At 36.2% G+C, this 20,365-nt stretch overlaps 2 protein-coding genes across 7 annotated transcripts; both read left to right on the top strand.

The window, feature by feature from the left end:
* Positions 1-212: 212 nt before the first annotated feature.
* LOC121257653 (protein TIC 40, chloroplastic-like) lies at positions 213-12,957 on the top strand. Of its 6 annotated transcripts, none has more exons than XM_041158783.1 (14): positions 213-586; positions 830-938; positions 1,136-1,193; positions 1,303-1,320; positions 5,130-5,388; positions 6,834-6,940; positions 7,026-7,122; positions 9,458-9,530; positions 10,277-10,317; positions 10,929-10,974; positions 11,282-11,379; positions 12,193-12,296; positions 12,367-12,414; positions 12,543-12,957. In XM_041158783.1, exons 1-14 carry the CDS (start codon positions 409-411, stop codon positions 12,600-12,602), a joined length of 1,296 nt encoding a protein of 431 aa, XP_041014717.1. In that variant the 5' UTR covers positions 213-408; the 3' UTR covers positions 12,603-12,957. The 6 variants fall into 6 exon arrangements, with proteins under 6 accessions (XP_041014717.1, XP_041014713.1, XP_041014711.1 ...); XM_041158779.1 differs by having other exon boundaries at positions 215-586; positions 797-938; positions 6,843-6,940; positions 7,023-7,122; XM_041158777.1 differs by having other exon boundaries at positions 215-586; positions 797-938; positions 7,023-7,122.
* Positions 12,958-15,110: 2,153 nt separating this feature from the next.
* Positions 15,111-20,268, top strand: LOC121257650. The gene is made up of 4 exons (XM_041158774.1): positions 15,111-15,284; positions 16,140-16,389; positions 17,777-17,963; positions 18,048-20,268. The coding sequence occupies exon 4, from the start codon at positions 18,115-18,117 to the stop codon at positions 20,044-20,046; it is 1,932 nt and encodes a 643-aa protein (XP_041014708.1). The 5' UTR covers positions 15,111-15,284; positions 16,140-16,389; positions 17,777-17,963; positions 18,048-18,114; the 3' UTR covers positions 20,047-20,268.
* The last annotated feature ends 97 nt before the right edge of the window (positions 20,269-20,365 follow it).

Here is a 20,365-nt window from a genome sequence, read left to right as displayed (position 1 = left end):
AGTAAAATGACATCCTAATTAATATGAACAGTAAATTACTGTTCATGTGAAGAAACATGGGCTATTTTTATATTGATTTCATAAATCATAACGCAGATTGAACTTGAATTATTATGCCAGCAAACGTCTTTTCTTTTTCTTTTTTCCCTTTTTTGGGATCTTACATTCAGGCGAAAATAAAACGAAAAAAATGGGCCCAAAACAATCCTTTTGATGGATAGGATGAGCCGAAGCGAAAGCCCTAAATAAGAAAAAACAAACACAAAAATAAAAATAAAAGAAAGGAGAGAACTCGGAAGAAAACCCTTATTTACCTCTCCCTCTCACTAGGAATTTATTCAACCGCCTTGAATACCGGTGGAATGCTCAAACCTTCGATTTATTAAGAAATTAAATCGAGGTTGCTCGATGATGATGTCGAATCAGTTTCTGACGGCGTCGTCAGCGCCGCCGCCGTATCCGAAATTTCAGCGTGGTGTCGGACTCCGATTTCGTACCCTCACCCGTGTCTTCCCGTCTGGGAGTGGGACAGTGAAGTGTCTGCACCGCCACCCTGGGCTTACATGGCGAGCCCGTGTAACGGAGGGTACTGCACAAATTACTTACAAAGTTCATCTCTTTTCTTGCTGTTGCGTACTTGCCGGACCCGAACTGATACTTAACGTCTCCTATTTCGATTAAATTTTTTATTTACTATTCTGAGTTCGTATATGCTTCAAAGTTTCCTTCTTGGCAGAAGTTCTTCTCTCTCTCTCTCTCTCTCTCTCTCTCTCTCTTAATGGTATTACTGATATAGTGATATGTGCTTATGGCGGTGATACAATGTCAGAGAGGGTCGAAGTGAGACCTTTTGCAAACATTTCTTCCTCGAGAAATCAAGAAACATCTTCTGTTGGCGTTAATCCACAGCCATCAGCACCGCCATCGCCGTCATATGTGTAATTATACTGTGCACCTCATTTTCTTTATTTCTCCCTACTTTTTACTATTTGTGTTCTATAAACAAAAAGTTGGGGAAATGAGTTTAACGTATACTTGTATTTATATCTTAACGTTGCAGGCGTTCATCTGGTTTTTTGAGCTGTTTTCCCTGCTTATGATTTTCATATCTTTTTTATCTTATACTGTGTTCTAGGGGTTCGCCTCTCTTTTGGATCGGAGTTGGTGTTGGTCTCTCGGCACTGTTTTCATGGGTGAGAACTAGAACTGTTGCCCCTTTTTAATTAAATATCTTAGCCTTTTATCGATATGGTTTTCCACTCTTCCTTTACTGCACATTCTAAAAATCTTATTAAATGACAGGTTGCTACGTACTTAAAGGTGAGCGTTTCTCTCCTCTAAGGTATGGGCATGCTTCTTTTTTGAATTTTATTTTTCAGGTAGGTCGGCATTTAAATGCTTTTGTTGTCATGAGCATGACATTTGAAGGAAACCATCTGTCATCAAATGGGCCATTTTAGGGAATGCTTATTGTTTCATTACTGTTCTATTATCATTATTTTCTCTAGATAGTCGTTTCATAGGTTTTAGGAAAGTTTGTATCATTTCAAGAAAGCATAAAATGGGACTCTCAAATTTGAGAATAAAAACTGCCTTATAAACTTTGTTTTGGGCTGACTTAGAGGATGTTTTTGCAGGATCACTCGCATAATCTTGTGTCATATTATGGCTGTAGAATATGGAAATGGTAGGATATTATTTAAAATGGAAAATTAAGACATTAGAATTTAGGGTGGAGCACAGTTACATTGTGTCAAATCCCCCTAAATTGCAATTTAGATCTCAAAAGGCATAAATTGATTGCACCTGATCACCAATCAATGCTCCGTTTCGCACCCTTTTAAACACTTTGTTGTTTTCTGCTTTGCTTGTTTGGGATTTTCTGATCTTTTTATTCTTTCTACATATGTTTTTCTGATGTCTACTCCCTTCATACTTGTTAGGATGTTTTGCTCGTGAATATTATCATTGTACTTATAAAAAAACCCCAAAAATTGTGCTAATATTTCTGGGAGACAGATCTACATCGGTTACCAATTATTCATAAATGTTTTCCCTTATTTTATTTAAGTAAAAAAAAAAAATTGTTAAAAAATGTTTCTTATATTCATCTTATTTTTTTATTTGGTGAACATATGTTGCATACTCTTAATCTAGTGTTTGGAAAATGTTGAGCCTTTGGTGGGGACTTAGATTTTTTGGTTGTTTTGATGAGTTATAGAGTGGAAATAAATGTCAAGGATAAACATGAGATGGGTTTATGGTAAGGATGTTGACCTACTTTCTAAATGATGCCTCTTTTTTGAGGAAAAACTAAGGATGCATATGGAAACAGTTGAGAAAAGAAATTGGAGCTGATTTTACTACAGATAGTAACTCAACAACCAAATTAATCTGTTTTTTGTTTTTTATTTGGGTTTGGATGATAATAGAAGGTGGCTTGTGTTAAGGTTTTTTATCTTATGGGTCTTGGATTTCTTATGGCGGGAAATCAAAGTCTGGTTGCAAGATTTCAAATTTTCAGAAATTGGGAAAAAATGAAAGAGAATAGGAAGATGTGGCATCAAGCATGGTTATCGTAGCCATCATCTAGGGTTGGCGTGTCATCACACCATAAAAAGAGTAGCATCAATAAGCCTTAAGCATTAATGGCTACAAAATTCTTGTAAAACTATCTCTCATCAATATTTATATCTCGACTAATCTCTGGGGTGCACAGGCCCTCGGCAAGGAGTTATCCGCAAGTGCACCTCGGGTAATTCAAGGGGGAAATCCCTTAGTCCGATGGTCCCTAGAAATTGTGTACTACACCTCAGCAATACATCACGGCTAAAGACGTACCAAACATAAAAATGGATTGTAATAGCTGGAATTGTAACAAGTCGACGTCATATTTGTCGGGATGCTGTTCTGGACACCTGGTGCCAATAAAAATAATAATTAAAAAAAAAAAAAAAAGCCAAACTGAATGTAAAAGATATCTTCCCTGATACATATCTTTCTCTACTTTGAGAGACCTTAATGCCTTGTTATTGAAGAACAATATGTAGTACACCTCTTTCTCGATCTTCTTTTAGGTGGTGTGCAAGCGGGTCAACTGCAATGGATATCCATTGGAACATTCTTTTACCATGCCAAGCTCCCACTCTATGCCAAACTCTTTGCTGAATAAATTATTTAGCCTATTAATGTAGAGTTACTGTTGCAGCTAAGAATGATACAGAGTCAACATAGCAGAGCCATTGTCCAGTCTAGAATGAAAACAAAAATAATGCCAATGCCGAATGTTTGACATTCATTGTGGAACAAACACATATATGTTGAGAGTCGTCAGGTTTTGTAGGATTGAAGTTTGGGGATGAAAAATAATTTTTTTTTAGGAGAAAAAGAAGGTGGCATGAAGAAGTGGCTCCCTTTTCACTTTTGAAGAGAATTTGTATTATAGCCATGGAAGACCAATTTTTTCAAGGAATTATTTTTTTTAAATATAATATTTTGCTATAGTTGATGCTTGAGAACAGTAGACTTTGGTTTGGGGCGATGAAGAACCAACATTAATACATGTGTGCTTAGTATTTGACTTAGTGAGGAAAGTTCTATAGCCAAATTCCGGTTAATTGTTACCTAAAAGAGTTTTGTGTCACAGTAATTTTTCCATGACAAGGTGTTTGTTTCTTCCAGGCTAATTTTCTTGAAAAATCTGGGATGGCATATGCACCCAGTGAGAGAGACGTGCGTTGGTCCGGCCTTGGGTTTGCTCCCCAATGGTCACCAGTTCAAGTCCCCTTAGGGCCACTGGAGGTTTACTTGGTCGTTAACTTCAAGGTCCCGTGGGATTAGTCGAGGTGCGCGCAAGCTGGCCCGGACACCCTCGGTTATTAAAAGAGAGAGAGAGAGAGAGAGAGAGAGAGAGAGAGACGTGCTTTGGTGGATAATATATCTGATGAAAAAAGTACTTAAGGAGATGAGTGATCTATTTAGATGGAAGAAATGAGAGGGGAAGACTTGACACGTCCAAGATTTTCCTCTTTTTCATCAATCAAATAGAAAAAGCGAGCTGTGAAATTTAAGCTCTAATGATGCATAGCCGAGTTCTACTCTTTCAAAACCCGCGATTTTAATTCATTTTTTTACTTTTTAACCATAACTCAAACTGAGCATTGGATTGATGAAAAAAATTTAACCTAAAGTGATTACTTAAAAAAAAATAATAATAATAAATTAATAAATAAATTTAACACCAAGTGGTGAAGGCCTTGGTCTTGGGGTATCATTCCCTTCAAGGTCTAAGGTTTAACACCTCATGGGTGCAAACAATCCTTTAGGGCCACACCTTCTGGTGAAAAGCCAGCGATTTAACTAGTTCCGTGTAGGGAAACTTCTGAGGGTGCGGTGCATGGGACCGAGGTTTACTCTACAGGGGTGGGCGCGAAGGGCCCTGCCTTGGAGAGGTTCCCCAACATCAATATATATATATATGTATACATTTGCTGACTATCTTGAAACTGTGTAGCAAGAAAGAGAAATTGCAAGCTTACTAGATTATGAATTAGGACTTCAACACCTGGACCTTAGCTCCTGAATTATGTACTTCAACATTCCCAATTCACACACGTGCACACAAGTGGCAAGTAAATCTTGACCTTGTTCATCTTGTGGTGTTTTGGGGAGGGGGGAGGTTTTGTGATGGTGTGGTCTGCATGCGTGTGCGCATATGTGGTACTTATGTATACATCTGCAGGAGATTGGATTTAATATCAGCTGTATGAGGATTACAATGTCTCGCAAACCCTCGCACCATTGCACTTGGATATGGACTTCAATCCTACAGTTGCAATTAGATTTTGACCATTACGACAAATGCTTGCCCACAGTGCATTTATATTTATTATATATCACAAATTTAACAGATATCAGGTATCTTGTTTTCTTGTGTCTATTTCTATTAGTTTTGAGCTTTTTGTACCATTGTATCATCTCTTCTTCTGTTGACTTAGCTTCAGATCCTTTTATTTTTTATTTTTTTTATAAGTACTTAGCTTCAGATCTTTGATGGCAGTTACAGAATTCCACCTGCACTCTTTCCACATATTGCCTAATCTTTATAAAATATATGCTTATTCTTTCAGAAATATGCAATGCAACAAGCTTTCAAGACATTGATGGGACAGATGAATTCTCAAAATAACCAATTCAACAATGCATCTTTTTCTTCGGGATCACCGTTTCCATTTCCTATGCCTTCAACACCAGGGTTTTCTACCTCACCTACTCCAGCCACATCTGAACCTGCTGTTACAGTGGATGTACCTGCAACGAATGTAGACGCTGCACCGGCAACTGTTGTCAAAGAGGAAACAGAAGTGAAGGAGGAATCAAAGAAACTTGGTAAATAAAGTTATTAGCCATAATTTCCAATTCCATAAAAGAATGTATTTCTGCTTCATGATTTTCACACCATGGGGCATGTATCTCTTATAGGTTAAAACTTAAATATAATTTGTGCGAGCCTTTTTAAGATGTTGGTTCTGTTAGATATATAATTCTTCTTTATTTTATTCTACCTTATGTTTATATTGAAGTTTTTATATGTCCTGTATACTTGGCTTCACCTATTTTCAATAAAATTCTTATTTACTGATTAAAAAAATGTTTATATTGAAATTACTCAGTAAAAGTTTTTATATTTGAAATACTTTTAGTAGGTTCCTCCATAATTTAGAATTTCTTATGGATCTATAAAATGTGTCTTACTCTTAGGTAGAAGTTAACAATCCTCTAAATCTATATTTGGTACTTTTAACTCGTTGAACATCTTCAAACATCAAAATGTTGAGCCCTGCTTTTGTAGTGATTGATGTCCTATCTGAATTCAGAATTTGAAAAATTGTTGTAAATAGTGGTAGTTCTATGCTTGCTGAAATAACAGGATGAGCTCCTTAAGTCTGAAATCCCATACACATACTGGGGCTATTTGAGTCAATAGATGAGAAAACAAATATACCTGCTGTTTGTATCAGTGCCCAGCAAAATAAAAAAAATAAAAAAAAAACTGCTTGGAGTATGCCGAGCCATTGTCAGCTCACTAGTACAGTAGAGTTGAGATTTATAATGAAACTATACAACTTATATTTTGAATTTTACCTTTTGCTACCTCTGGCTATGCTATCTTGTTGATTGAAGGAAACCATGCTCTAGTTTCAGTTAAGGTATAACAGTAACTCCCAAGATGAATTTCTCGTTCTATACCAATCACAAGGTTTCCAAAACAGACGGTGATTGCTTGTGTTCAAGATATCCTAATTGATTATTATGGAGTCCGTTAGACCTTATTTTCCTTTATACAGTAGAATCCACAACGACATAAGTAATATGTTGTCAGACAATATAAGTAATAGCAACAACAACTGCAAAATATGTTTTACATATGTATGTGGTCAGTGTTTTAACAGTTTGACTTTGAATGTGGAATGGATCATGAAATTTTCCAAATATTCTCCAAATCTTGGTCACTTGTATCCTTCACCACTGGCACAGGTTACTCTTCTGCTGCTTCTTTTTTAATGGACATCAAATATATATATATATATATATATATTTACTTGCCCTCTCTATAAACATGATATAGTCTAGGCTTTATAGAGGCACATGAAGACATCCTTGTCAATGCCTTGCGCATTTCTTTCCTTTGAGAAAGAACATAATTTTTTTCAAACTCACACACACACACACTGCATTTCAGTCAAGACATGTCAATTTGCTGTATGTTTGGATACTTACAAGCTTTCTTTAAGTTTGTCCTGTTAGAATTATAATGTAACTTGTCCTGACAGCTTTTGTAGATGTTTCTCCTGAAGAAGCTGAGCAAAAAAGTCCTTATGAAAGCTTTAAAGATGTTACTGGAACAAGTTCATCTGAGGACATTCAGACTGCTGAGGCGGTAAGTTTTTTCTGTTGAGCTTTCGGACAAGGCTGTGGTGGCTTGAGTTACGTTTTAAGTTTTAACTATATGTGCATGTCAGAAGGTTTCACAAAATGGAGCTGCTTTGAAGCCCGTGGATGGTTCCCAATGGTCGAAATCTACTGGTACCTCTCCTGGTTCTGAGGGCTCCCCATCTTCTCGTAAGTAAACAATTGTATTCTCATTATTACCACTTTGATAGCAACCCAACCATTTTCAGTTCCTTATTATATGCTTTGTCTCCTTGGTTTATTATTTGGTTTCTGTTAGCGTCTGATAACAAGTGTGATCTCTTAAATCTATATTGAGCCCCTGTTTTACTTATAATATGTAGATGAGTTCGTTACCCAAAAAAAAAAATGTAGATGAGTTCGTCAGCTTCTATAAACTATATCTTAGTTCAAGATCCCTCTCTTGTTCTGATGGATGGTTGTTCTAGATTAAAGTATCTCGCGTCAGAAATTGCCCAAGCCATCATTAAAGAATCGATTCAATTCGTTAAGAGTTCAATAAGAAATTTGCTCACAAGTTGTGCTGCATAGTTTTATTATATTTGAAAGTATTTCTATTAGTTTCAGAATGTAATATCTTAGGCATTGGAGTTATTAGAAGCACTATTTGATTTGAGAAACTTGGTGGCGATTGAAAATGTGTAACAACCCAAAATATAGGAACCTGAAAAATTATGCATCAGTTTATCTTAAAAATCAATCTTCACATTCATGGTTCAAACATTTGACCGTTTGGCATCTCTCTCTCTCTCTCTCCTCATTTTAATCGGTAGACAGTTTTGGCATCTCTTGAACCAATTAGATGAGTTTCCAGTGGCTTTTCTATTTTGATTTCAATTCCATTGGTGCAACATGTGATTTCTGAATGCCAATTTGCCTTCCTTTGTGTTAGCAAAAGCTGGGATTTTGACAATCCGGATTTATTACAATTGGGGATTTTAAAGGATATTCTCGGTTAAAATTTTATTTATGAAGTGATTAATTATTAAAAAAAAATCATTTTTGAAATTTTACAAATCGCACTTGTCATATATCTCACCTTCGTCAACCCACCAATAGCAGCATGCTGCCAATGCCACAACCTCTGCAGCCATCATATCCATTCTTGGCTCTCATCACTGCTACTACAAATACCTTTATTGCCACCCCACCATGTTGCCATCACCATCACCATGTCACAACTATGGCTATTTTGCAAGTACTTGCTAGTTCTTAGAACTGGATGTGCTGTACTAGCACCATTTAATCACCATTGCTTTCATCGACACTCTTACAAAGGCATCACAGCCATCACCTTTTTTGTGGTAACAAATATATTAATTCAGTCAGTGAGACTTGCAAATAAAAGGATCGTGTTTATAGGATTTTTAAATCCTGACCTTGTGGAGATCTTTTGGTAATTTCAAGCTTTTCATTTAATACTATTAGGATAAAAAGCCAATTCAAGCTCTGTTAGCTATTTGGGCATAAAAAATGGACAGGGATGCCACTTCCAAATTGTATACTTGCAATAGAATTGGTTGTTTGCTTACGCTTTTTCAAGTGCATATTGGTGTTGTTATTCAGGATTGAACTCTGCAATGTCCCAAGAGGGCCCTTATTATCATATCTCTCCTAGATTGGGCTTGAACTTTGCTAAACTTTCTTATCTTATTTTGCCTTATGCTATCCAAAGTTCTCATGAGTTGCATATTCTTGAGTGCTAGCCCTCTTTCGTGCTTTGTGGTAATTTTCTTATCAAAAAAAAAAAAAAAATAGAAATGTAGGACAGAGGTTGTCTTTGTTGACAATTGTAAGTAATAGAAATAAGTAGTCGAAAAAGGCAAGAAATAGAGCAATAGGAGACATTCTTTAGCTCCACTTATTAAGCACAAAACTTTTTTTTTTTTTTTTTTATATAAGTAAATGATATTATTAAGCACAAAACTTTCCACTGGGAAAGAAATCTCACTGAGAAAAGCGTGAAAATAAATTGATCATTGTCTATGATCATTTCAAATAGTTGTATTTTTTCCCATTACATTTTTTTGGATGATGTGGAACCTGAGCAAAGTAGGTCCCTTTGGACCATCACTGCAGAGTAAACCCCAGATATGCAACCCCACCCATCAAAATCGTGTATTATATAATTCAAGAGTGTGGATTCTAATCCTAGATATCTGGGTCTGCAGTTTATCCTAAGCCTGCCCTTTGACTACTAGGTTGCACCCTAACGAGTTTTTCCCATTACTTATTGAAATGTATCCACATTCTATTGCTTTTCGTGGTGATTTGATGTGTTTTAACAGATGTGTTATCTGCGAGGGCACATGTTTGTTTGTATGTTTTCTTGATGTAGCCAAATTAATACTGTGAATGCATGTCTCATTGCCTGTCAGACCAAATGTTGTCCTGGACCACACATCTTTGCCACATTACTCTCAATTTTGGTGTTTCTTAAGATTTAATCCGACATGCTAAGCATTTCTTGTTTATATTTGTATAGGAAAACCTATCTTATCAGTGGAAGCTTTGGAGAAAATGATGGAAGATCCAACAGTGCAAAAGATTGTTTATCCGTAATATGGGTTCTTTGTCAATTTAACATTTTATGCTTTTTTTTTACTTATAAAAAAAAAAACATTTTATGCTTTCCAATTATTATCTTGCATCGTTGCTGCTACTTTTCATCTTAGTTTGGCGTAGCTTTTTGTATATTTCCTTTGCATTAGAATTGTGTCCCATTGTATATGTTAATCATTTCTTCTTCTTGTATATGCTAAACAATTTGTACTATTTAGCAACATAGGGGGAATAACTAGGCTACATTTATATTTCATAAGTATTATAATGTTTGTAGTTTTCATGGACTTGGGTTTGTAATGGTTATCCAAATGGCATGCTTGCTACAGTCTTAAGGTGCAAACTGCAAATATGTACCTTTTCAACCTTCTAGTTATTTGAGATGGTTGGCTCTATGGCAGTGCACCATGGTGATATTCTTCATACTACTATGCCAAGGTGTGCTGTTCTAATATCGCAATGCATTGAATGCGAAATAGTTGGGTTTCCCATCCTTTCTGGGACATCTTATTTATTCTTTTCATCTAATTCTCTCTCTTTGCACGAAATATGTCATTGATCTTGTTTCATTGTTGTCACATTGGTTTGACTAAGCCTCTCTTGAAAAAAGTTAGAATTGTTGTTAGAATAATTAATTTTCCTAATGTGGAAGTTATTAACATTTTATGCTATGGCTCTAGCATCTATCCGTATTATTGGTTTTTGAACTTACAGAAGTTGATTCTCTTTATATTATCTGCAGTCATTTACCTGAGGAGTTGAGGAATCCTGAAACCTTCAAATGTAAGTCTATTAGATATTCCCAGGCAGGAATAAATAAATCAATAGTGTCACTTTCTTACCTTTCCCAACCCATTCCCCCTCCTCCTCCTTTCATGAAAGTGGCATGAAGCGATTCTGGAATAACATATATAATATAATTAGGATGTACATAAAAGGATTTCCAAGTTTAGCATCTTAGAAGTTGGTGTTTCTTGATCTGTTTGTATACTTCTGGTGTACTCTGTTACTATCTTTACTTCAATAAAATATACTTTTACCTATAAAAAAAAAAAAAAGCATCTTAGAAGTTGGTTGTGGCAAGAAAAGATTAGAGCCTGAATTTGTTGGCATAACTTATGTCTATATCTTTGTTCAAGTATTTCCGCATCATTATCAACCTTGTGCCATCGAATATCTGATCTCTTTTTGTACAGTTCCATTTTCTTTTCATTGCAAGTAAATAATTTATTTTATGTCGTTGGTGGAATGTATTATTAGCATGCTTTACATAGTGTGTGGGCTAGAAATTATTTTGTTGCAGTCCAATCAAGGGCTCACGAGTCTAGTTGTTTTATGCAAATTTTTTCTGAGTCATTAATTAATTGACAACTCCCGTGTATATTGTGCAATAGGGATGCTACAAAATCCACAATACCGGCAACAACTTGAGGAGATGATGTAAGACATTTTTTTTTTACCTTGTATATTTTTTACCCTGTTGTGAGACTGCTGCTTAGGGATGCATTGATTTTCTGAAGAAGTGCTCTCGACATCCTGTAGTATCTATACTAATGTTGTGAATGAAATATGCCTTAGTTATCAAATTTGTGATTTTTTCATATTTATTGCTGTCTTATTATTAATTTTTCCCCTTTTGTCCCCACAGGCTGCAGTTCTCTGTTTTCTTGTTAGAATCTGATAACCTACAATCTTGGCAATTTGTGATGGTTCTTAAATTCTTTTTCATTCTTGATACTGTTAACAGAAACAACATGATGGGTGGAAAGGGCGAGTGGGACAAGGGATTGATGGATTCTTTTAAAGATTTCGATCTTAACAGCCCTGAGGTTAAGCAGCAGTTTGGTAGGTTTGAATTGAACTACTACTCTGCTTTATTTTTCAATGTTTCATACATTTGGATAAGCGAGGATGCATTTTAAATTTAGAGCAAATTTGAGTCAAATAGTGGTTCTATGATTGAGTTTTTATCTTCTGGTTCTTTTTTTTCTATTTTCTTTTTTGCTGTAATTGATAATGTACCTGAACCTAGCGATGGATTGTTCAGTACCATGCAGAATATGTCAAGTCTTTTGGTGTTCTTTGTTGACTACATAAATGACGGAAATTTCCATTTGAGATCTGTTAGTTTTTAATTACTTAGATTTTTCCCTCAAAGTTGCAAACCTCTGTCCTTATATCCACTTTACTTGGGTTATTTTGTCTTTTCATTCTTATTAAAGTGCGCAGGTCGGCTTGTATCATTTAAAATCATATGGATAATATCTTGGGAATCCAAAGGCATTTGAGACTAATGACAAGAATGATTAAATTCCACTGTGTCTAATCCTGAAATGAACTGCTTGTATCATTTAAAATTATATTGCTAATATCTTGGGAATCTGAAGGCATTTGAGACTAATGACAAGAATGATTAAATTATAAGAATGATTGCTGATCCCATTTTCCCTTATGATAACATGATTGTGATCCCCATGGATCTATCTGTTAGCTAACGTGGGGTCCTTATATGTCAACTTATGGTTTTTGACTGTTCAATGTAGAATTACGACATAGTATATAGATCTATATTGTTAAACATGGCTACAGTGCTGGATATGGATAAGGCTAATATGGAATATGGATTAACATGATTTGGCTTTATTTTACATTTGGCAGATCAAATTGGGCTTTCACCTGAAGAAACCCTTGCTAAAATTATGGGCGACCCTGAACTTACATTGGCATTTCAAAACCCAAGAATTCAAGCAGCAATCATGGATGTATGTCCTACTCTGAAGCACTTATTTATACTTTAATACCAAATATCTTGACATTACATTGCTTTTCCAGTGTTCACAAAACCCACTTAGCATTGCGAAATATCAAAATGACAAGGAGGTATGGCCAACCTTTCTCTACATGAATTTTATGCTTAATATATTTTTCCTTGTCCAGGATTTGTCTTTATTTCTTACAACAAATATAAACTTATATGTATCACATTGTTTTATCCTTTTTGATTCTAGGTCATGGATCTTTTCAATAAAATATCGCAACTCTTCCCGGGCGTGTCAGGTCCACCTTGATTTTGTTCATTAATCCTGAGTTGCTATTTACTTGCTGGAATAAACATGTTCATAATTTGTCCTTGATGAGTAAAAAAATCCAAAGCTTCCATTACTGAACATGCTCTATTGCTCATGGCTGCAAATTGAGATGCTTCATCCTGCTCAAAACTGTGACGGCTAGTCCTCATAAGACTGAGTTGACCTGATCAGAGTTCCCTCACCTCAGCCCATGATTAAGAATATGTACAAGTTTTCGTAATGGCTTTTCTGCGATGTTTTGACAGGTAGTTAATTAGTTAATCTCTCACTGTTGCACTTAAAAGAATTTAATTGCACTCATAGCTTCTTCTCTCTTGATGGTATCCTTATTGTACTACACTTGGGGTTGCTCTCTCTCTCTCACGAAGTCAAATTTTGTTTCGAGTAATACTAGATACGAGTTTCGTGCAAGTCTTTTGAAAAAAAAAAAAAAATTATTTTTTTTTTGGAATGGGTCTAACTGTTTTCAAAGGGTTGTGTGGAACTTGTACAAGTAGTTTTCCTCAGAATTGGGCATTTCGAGTCCATTTCAGACTGGCTATCAACATACTTAGATCGTCTCGAGTAGCATGAATTTCAATTATGGCTTAGTACTTCTGAAAACAAGTCTTACCCAACCACACGAAAATTGAACGGAATGTGTCTCTGAATTTCAATTACAAATAGCATAAACCGAAGCTGCAAACGTCCGCTTATAGATCAAGCTCTTGAGGGACTTGCCTTTAGAGTTCTGTATCATCCAGCCCAAGCTCTCAACCCGCCATAAATGGAATGGCTTCTCTTAGTTACACTGCGCTCTGACACTAGTCTCCACGTCCGGTAGTATATGTTATTTGGAGAGAAGGCAATGAGAGGCACACGTCAACAAAACGGCATTCCTTTTAGTCCATAATTAAAATAGTTTATGTTCTCATTTTTTTTTTAAACAAATAATAATAATTCAAAACAAATCAAAAGACGATAGATTGGTTAGACTTACAACACAACGTGGTGGGGTGTTGTGTTTGTTGTGCTGTCCCATTCTCCAATAATCAGCAATTGCGTCTTCTAGTCTCTTTCCACCACCTGTCCTCCTCGAATAGGCGTATTCATTTTGCCCTTCTTTTTCCCAAATATTTAGTGTATTTTTATAAAAACATATTTGAATCATAAAATTATAAGGAAGATAAATAGTGTGTTGAATTAAGACTGACTTAAATTCTTCAAGAGGATCTTCTAGTAATGAATTAATTAAGACCCTGTTTGGATAGTGAAATTATTTTATTTTATCTCATCTCATCATTATAATTTTTTTAAATTTCTATAAAAAATATAATAAATAATTTAATTTTTTTAAATTTTAAAATAATAAGAATATTAAAAAATAATATTTTATTTAATTTTTAACTTTTATTTAAAATTATTTTATCTCAACTTATTATCCAAATCGTAACTAATTGTTGGATAAAAGCATAAATTTGAAGATGTTTATTTGGATCCCATATGATATAAAATATAGATTTTAATTTAAAAGAGTCAAATAGGTTTCTACTCCTTTACAAAATCTTGATTCTCGGAGTTCTAACCCCCTAATTATTGCAAACACTGGTATTTGAGTCAACAAAAATTAAAAATATACAAAACGAGAAATCGGTTCCGTTAAGGGCGGCTGGACTTGTACTGTATGCCCAACGCAAACCCTTTTGACTTTTTAATTGAATCCTAATCATTATCTAAATATAAAAACTAATACGGCTCTTATAAATTTTAAAATAAAATATAAAAATTAATATAAATTTTATAAATCTTAAAATAAAAATTATTTTTAATTTAACTATTTTTTATTATTTTTTAAAATATAATAAAATATATTTAATTCTAATAGCGCAATTGAGAGAATTTTAAGATACCCCAAACGTACATATCAACCTTCGACCTTAAATTCTTCAAAAAGAAAGTACATATAATATATTGTATAATGTATCACATAATAATATTATAAGATAAAAATATATTTATAAAATAATATTAAATATAGTTTTATAAGGAATTATAAAAAATATTGCGTAAATCATCTTACAAATGCAAAATATCATGGTCCGTACAAAGACAAGGGAATCTTGAGGCCGACAGGGAGGTGGCGGCGCCACGAGCAAACTCGGGAACCCCAACACAGCTGAAATTCTTATTAAAAATTTTGTGGGCTCCCCCCGTCACAACTCCCAGCCTCGACCACTAGTTTCTCTGAGCCACGACCACGTGAGAATAAATCCAAGTACGGGTACGAAAAGACGAGACAACCCTCTCTCACTATTAGCAAACATTCTATTTCTCCCTGGAGGTGTGACCAATTCTGCCATTTGCATTCGCCGACAAAAGTACATAGACAAAACCGGTGACAGTTGTGCGTCCACTTCGTACAAGGTTGTTTTTGGTATTTCACACTACCTGACGAAAGAAGCTGCTTTCCTGCCCTCATCCCTATCTTTTTAATAGGTCAGCCCTAAATTCATTCGCTTTTGGGCCTTTCCTTCATTGGAGTCCATCACGTAACTCCTTGCTTACTCACGTTGCTGCGAATCGCTCTCCTTCTGCTTCTTCTTCTTCTTTCTCTGTCTTTCAGCCTCTGTATGTCACCGGCCACTTCTTAGGATCGCCGGCTTTTCAGAGATTTTCTGTAAGGTGTATTTTCTAATTACTTCCTCTCTCTCTCTCTCTCTCTCTCTCTCTGTGTTTAGTTTCTGCTCTACTTATTAGTTTTACTGAACTATTTTATTTATCGGGGTCATTAGTTATGCTCCGGTTTTGAAAAGTACTTTTTTTTTTTTTTTAATATTGCGAGAGACTTACTTTTTTATAGGTTTTTACCCTTTTTGTTCTCCTGTTCTTTTATTTTCACTGCATGGGTTGAAATTGTTAAAGCTTATGGTTCTGGGTTTCCTCAGTATCTCCTCTAATTTCCAGAAATATGTTCAATCTTCTATATTTGATTAATGAGTTTTTTTTGGGTCGGAGTAAGTTATTTGGGTGATTAAATTCTCAACTGAACACATAACATCTCTGATCTGGTTGTGTTTCGACACGGTCATGGAAATATATGCGTTTTTTATAAGACTAGATTTTCTCTCCTGTAGTTCTCAATTCTTGTGTTTTGTGTTGCTGAATAGATCTCAAATGTTCGTGTTTGATTAGTCACAAATTTCTATTTTTTTCCCCTTTAGATTGATAAGAGATGCATGAATAGTTTTAGTTAATATTTTATCCTTATGCATGATATACGTCTGCTAATGATATTCTTAAAAAAAATAGAAAAATTGATTCTAATAAATCAAATGCCGGATTACCCAGAAAAAAAAAAAAAAAAAAAAAAAAATCTTATATACCATATTGTGGACGGGAAGACTTCTCTCTCTCTCTCTCTCTCTCTCTCTCTCTAATTAAAAGAAGTTAATTAAATGGTCTAACTTCGCTTCATAGTTAATAATTACATATGAAAGTGATTTTAATTTTTCTTTTTCATGTGGTCTAATTTCACAGAGAACAACCATAGATTTGCTCATTGAGCTTTTAGTCTATGTGCCACGATCTTGAATATGATAATGAATGGAAGAGTAGGAAACAGAAAAGATTGATTCCAGTCTTCAGGAACTACAATCATCTGCAGTTATGTGCTCATGCAAGTCGGTAGAACAAATTAGCAATCGGGAGGAAGAATTAGCACTTGTCAAACTGCTGCATTCTCTGTAAACGAAATGGATGTGGCTTTTTTCCCGTTAAGTTAGTGAAGGTCAAAATTCTTTAACTACTGTTATACTCTGCCTATCGTTGTACTTTCTTCTTTTAATAGTTCAAATAATAATGACTATATATTTTGATACATCTTTTGGGTTTTTGCCATTTCCTTTTTTCCAAGGAAACTTTAGGTTCCTTTTAATGAAATTGTGCACTATGAAAATCTTCATGTCTAACACATCTGCTCTTTTTATTTTTAATCGAATAATAATTTTATTGATGGTATAAAGTAGGCATAACCCAAGTATGCGGGATCCACTCTTTGTTTTTCGGTACTAATAATTTAATCAAGTATATAAAGTGGTGCTGCTCTATTTACTGTCAGTTTACCTCATTTGGCTCAGCTTGACTGTGTGAAAGGTGATCTTTAGCTAGTTCTTTACTACTTGTATTACGGCTAATTATATATTTTATTAGTGATGATATCTATGTAATAAGTTACTCATTTTATTGCATGCGTTTGTCTCCCCTCCATAATTACATCTGGATGATGGTGCAAACAGTTTCACTTCCTATAAGTTTCTAGATCTTATGGAATTGTGTTCATCTATATAGATGGGTGTTTCCTATTGTATATTTCCAGTGTGTAGTGCCCTTTTACACTTCAAATAAAATTCACCCTATAGAATAATTGATATACCTTCCCATCTCCTTAAATATCAACCCCCCTCCTTCTCTCCCTCTGACTAAAAGGATGGCAAGCTGTCAAATTGGTGCTTATGGTGACTAATAAACCTACTTCCATACTGCATAATAATGTTAATGACTTGTAATAATATATAAAAAGTGTTTGTGTTCTTTGTGCCTTGCATATTTTTATTTTTATAGTTATAACAAAAATTATCCTTGAATGAGGGTGCCATGCTTCTACATCTCATGGTTTTGAATCGATAGTAATTTGAGATCGAGTTTTGGCAGATTCGCTCAATCAGCTAAGCTGTTTGTTGAATAGAATGAAAGCAATGCTACCTAGTTAGGTGTTCTTTTTGTATACTTCCTCTTGGGGCCATGCTTTTGAGTTTTCTTAATAAAATCTTGGATTACTTATTAAAAAAGGAGAATGAATGCGGTGCTTCACTTGCCTATTTGAATCAATGATTACACCAGTTATCCCTCACACGTATGTATGGATGGAGTTGCCATGTTGATTTTTCTGAAACGTTTGTCTCTCTACCATTGACACTGTCTTGTATGCTGTATTACACTTTTGAGGGTTCTTTTAGTGTAAGCATTGGGCATGTAGAGGATTTTTCTTAATGATTTTAGATGAACAAAATTGCTGAATCCAATTGTTGTTGGTTTGCATCTTCGAGAATAATAGTTTCCTTCTAATTGATTGATTGACTATGTTGAATACAATCTTTTTTCTTCTTCTTTGTCAGGGTTAATGAAGCTATTTGATTTTTCAGCAAGGAGCAAGAGAAGCTCCGGAGATCTCTGCACATCCTTATTAACCATTCTTATTAAAGGGTTCTATCCAAGAAACGTTATCAGATACTATATAACGTTCTTTCACCAAAATATTCTGTGCTGTTAGTGCTGACGTATCTTAAAGATGGACAGATTAGACACATCTGGCGTTGTTAGTGGGGGAATTTGCTTATTATAATGTTTTTCTATTTTTTCATTCAGTTCTGATATATAAAACTAGTTGTAGTATGTTGTAAAAAGTGTTATTGTAGTTGGGATATTTGGAGCTATAGTGCACACTGTCAGGAGAATGGATCTGAACAAGAAGGGGGTACTGTTATCTTATGATAAAGCAGTAAAAAGAAATGACACCTTCGGAGATATTACTTTAAGCTTGAATTGCCTTGGCTATGGAGGTAGCAACACAGCTAGGTATGGGTGTAATCAAAGTAATCCTGGAGTGAACTGTCTCAATGCTTCTGATGACAACTGCCGGTTGGTCCTTGGGTTGGGCCCAACACCAAGGGCATGCCTTGATAATTATCACAATGCTGGCTGCAAGAAGAACAAAGGATTTGCTACCACGATGCCTCAGGGGTTGTCATCTGAGGGTGACTCAACCCTATGGCTCAGTCTTTCTGGAGGCGGTAACGAGTCTTTGAGTGTGCTTGATATCCCTGTTTCAACAGAGACTGATTTTAATACCTTCTCTTTCCCAAACCAAGTATCTGCTGAATATGATCATCTTCCTGTTCCTGTTATTGACGAGGGTTCTACCACTGCAAAGAAATCAGGTGGCATTCTTTTGGGTCCAAGAAGGGACTGTGCCCTGGTTTCAATGCAAACACAAGAAGTTCTAGAGCTTGGGACTCAACCCCAGCCAAGCCATGAATCATCCTCTACAACAGAGTTCTCAATCGAGTACTCAATTGGCACTATATCTGAGCAAGTAACTACTGGAGCATCTTCAGACCACCAAACCAGCAATTCTAAGAAATGCAAATTTTTGGGCTGCACAAAAGGAGCACGAGGGGCATCTGGTCTTTGTATTGGTCATGGCGGCGGACAGAGGTGCCAAAAGCATGGGTGCAACAAGGGTGCCGAGAGCCGAACTGCCTATTGTAAGTCACATGGTGGAGGTAAGAGATGCCAATACCTGGGTTGCACTAAAAGTGCTGAGGGGAAGACAGATTATTGCATAGCACATGGTGGTGGCAGAAGATGCGGGTACTCAGGTGGGTGCAACAAGGCTGCACGAGGCAAGTCAGGCCTTTGCATTAGACATGGAGGGGGTAAGAGGTGTAAGGTACAAGGCTGCTCTCGGAGTGCTGAAGGACAGGCTAGTTTGTGCATCTCTCATGGGGGTGGACGCCGTTGCCAATTCCAAGGATGTACAAAGGGTGCGCAGGGGAGCACCATGTTTTGCAAGGCACATGGTGGTGGTAAGCGTTGCATATTTGCTGGGTGCACCAAAGGTGCTGAAGGGAGCACACCACTGTGCAAGGGACATGGTGGGGGAAAGCGCTGCCTCTTTGATGGTGGTGGGATTTGCCCAAAGAGTGTACATGGAGGCACGAACTTTTGCGTTGCCCATGGTGGTGGAAAGAGGTGTGCAGTGCCTGACTGCACAAAGAGTGCACGTGGCCGCACAGATTTTTGTGTTAGGCATGGTGGAGGAAAGCGGTGCAAGTTTGAAAACTGTGGGAAGAGTGCCCAAGGGCGCACCGATTTCTGCAAGGCTCATGGCGGGGGAAAGCGGTGTGGTTGGTCAGAGGGGAAATGTGAGAAATTTGCGAGGGGTAAGAATGGTCTATGTGCCACTCACAGTAACATGGTCCAAGAGCGGGAGATGAATAAGGGAGGCTTGTTTGCACCGCAACTCTTTCATGGCATTGTAACCGGTGCTTCAACTGCAGGGAGTGGTAAAATTGTCGATAGTAGTTCTTCCTCCAGAGCCAGTGTTGTACCCACCGGGGTTGAATTGCTCGAAAGGCCAGGAAAAAGACAACATCTCATGTCCCCACAGGTATTGGTTCCTCTATCAATGAAGTCATCCTCATCTAATTCAAGTCTCTTGAGTGCTGAGAAGACAGAGGGAGGGAGGGATGCCTTTGGAATTGGCATTAGCAGTGGCAGCGGGAACAAAAGCTCGGAGTTTATGGTTCCGGAGGGGAGAGTCCACGGCGGGGGACTCCTGTCATTGTTTGGTGGAAATTTGAAGAATGCAATTGATGGGATATGAAGTTGGTCCCTCAACTTGCAGAGTTTATTTCACTTTATGTTGTAAATTAGGGACTTCTTAGTGGTTAACTGTGCATAAGGTGTTGGAGCTTGCTTGATCAAAGACTAATAATGTATCTTTTGTCATTTTGTTAGTTTTAATATTATGGGCAATTTTATTGTATTTGGAGATTATGTAATAATTGGCCAAGCCTTGGTTTCTTGGGTATGAAACAGACATTTACCCCTGTTCTCTCAGATAGCAGCTCCTGCTACAATTCTTCTATAAATCAAACAACATCGTCTGTCAATAAAAAGAGATGAAATCAATCGAAGCCTAT

This window comes from Juglans microcarpa x Juglans regia, chromosome 3S (genome assembly GCF_004785595.1).
Source record: "Juglans microcarpa x Juglans regia isolate MS1-56 chromosome 3S, Jm3101_v1.0, whole genome shotgun sequence".
NCBI lineage: Eukaryota > Viridiplantae > Streptophyta > Magnoliopsida > Fagales > Juglandaceae > Juglans > Juglans microcarpa x Juglans regia.
The sequence above is the reverse complement of the archived record's forward strand: the minus strand, read 5'-3'. Positions and strand labels throughout refer to the sequence as shown.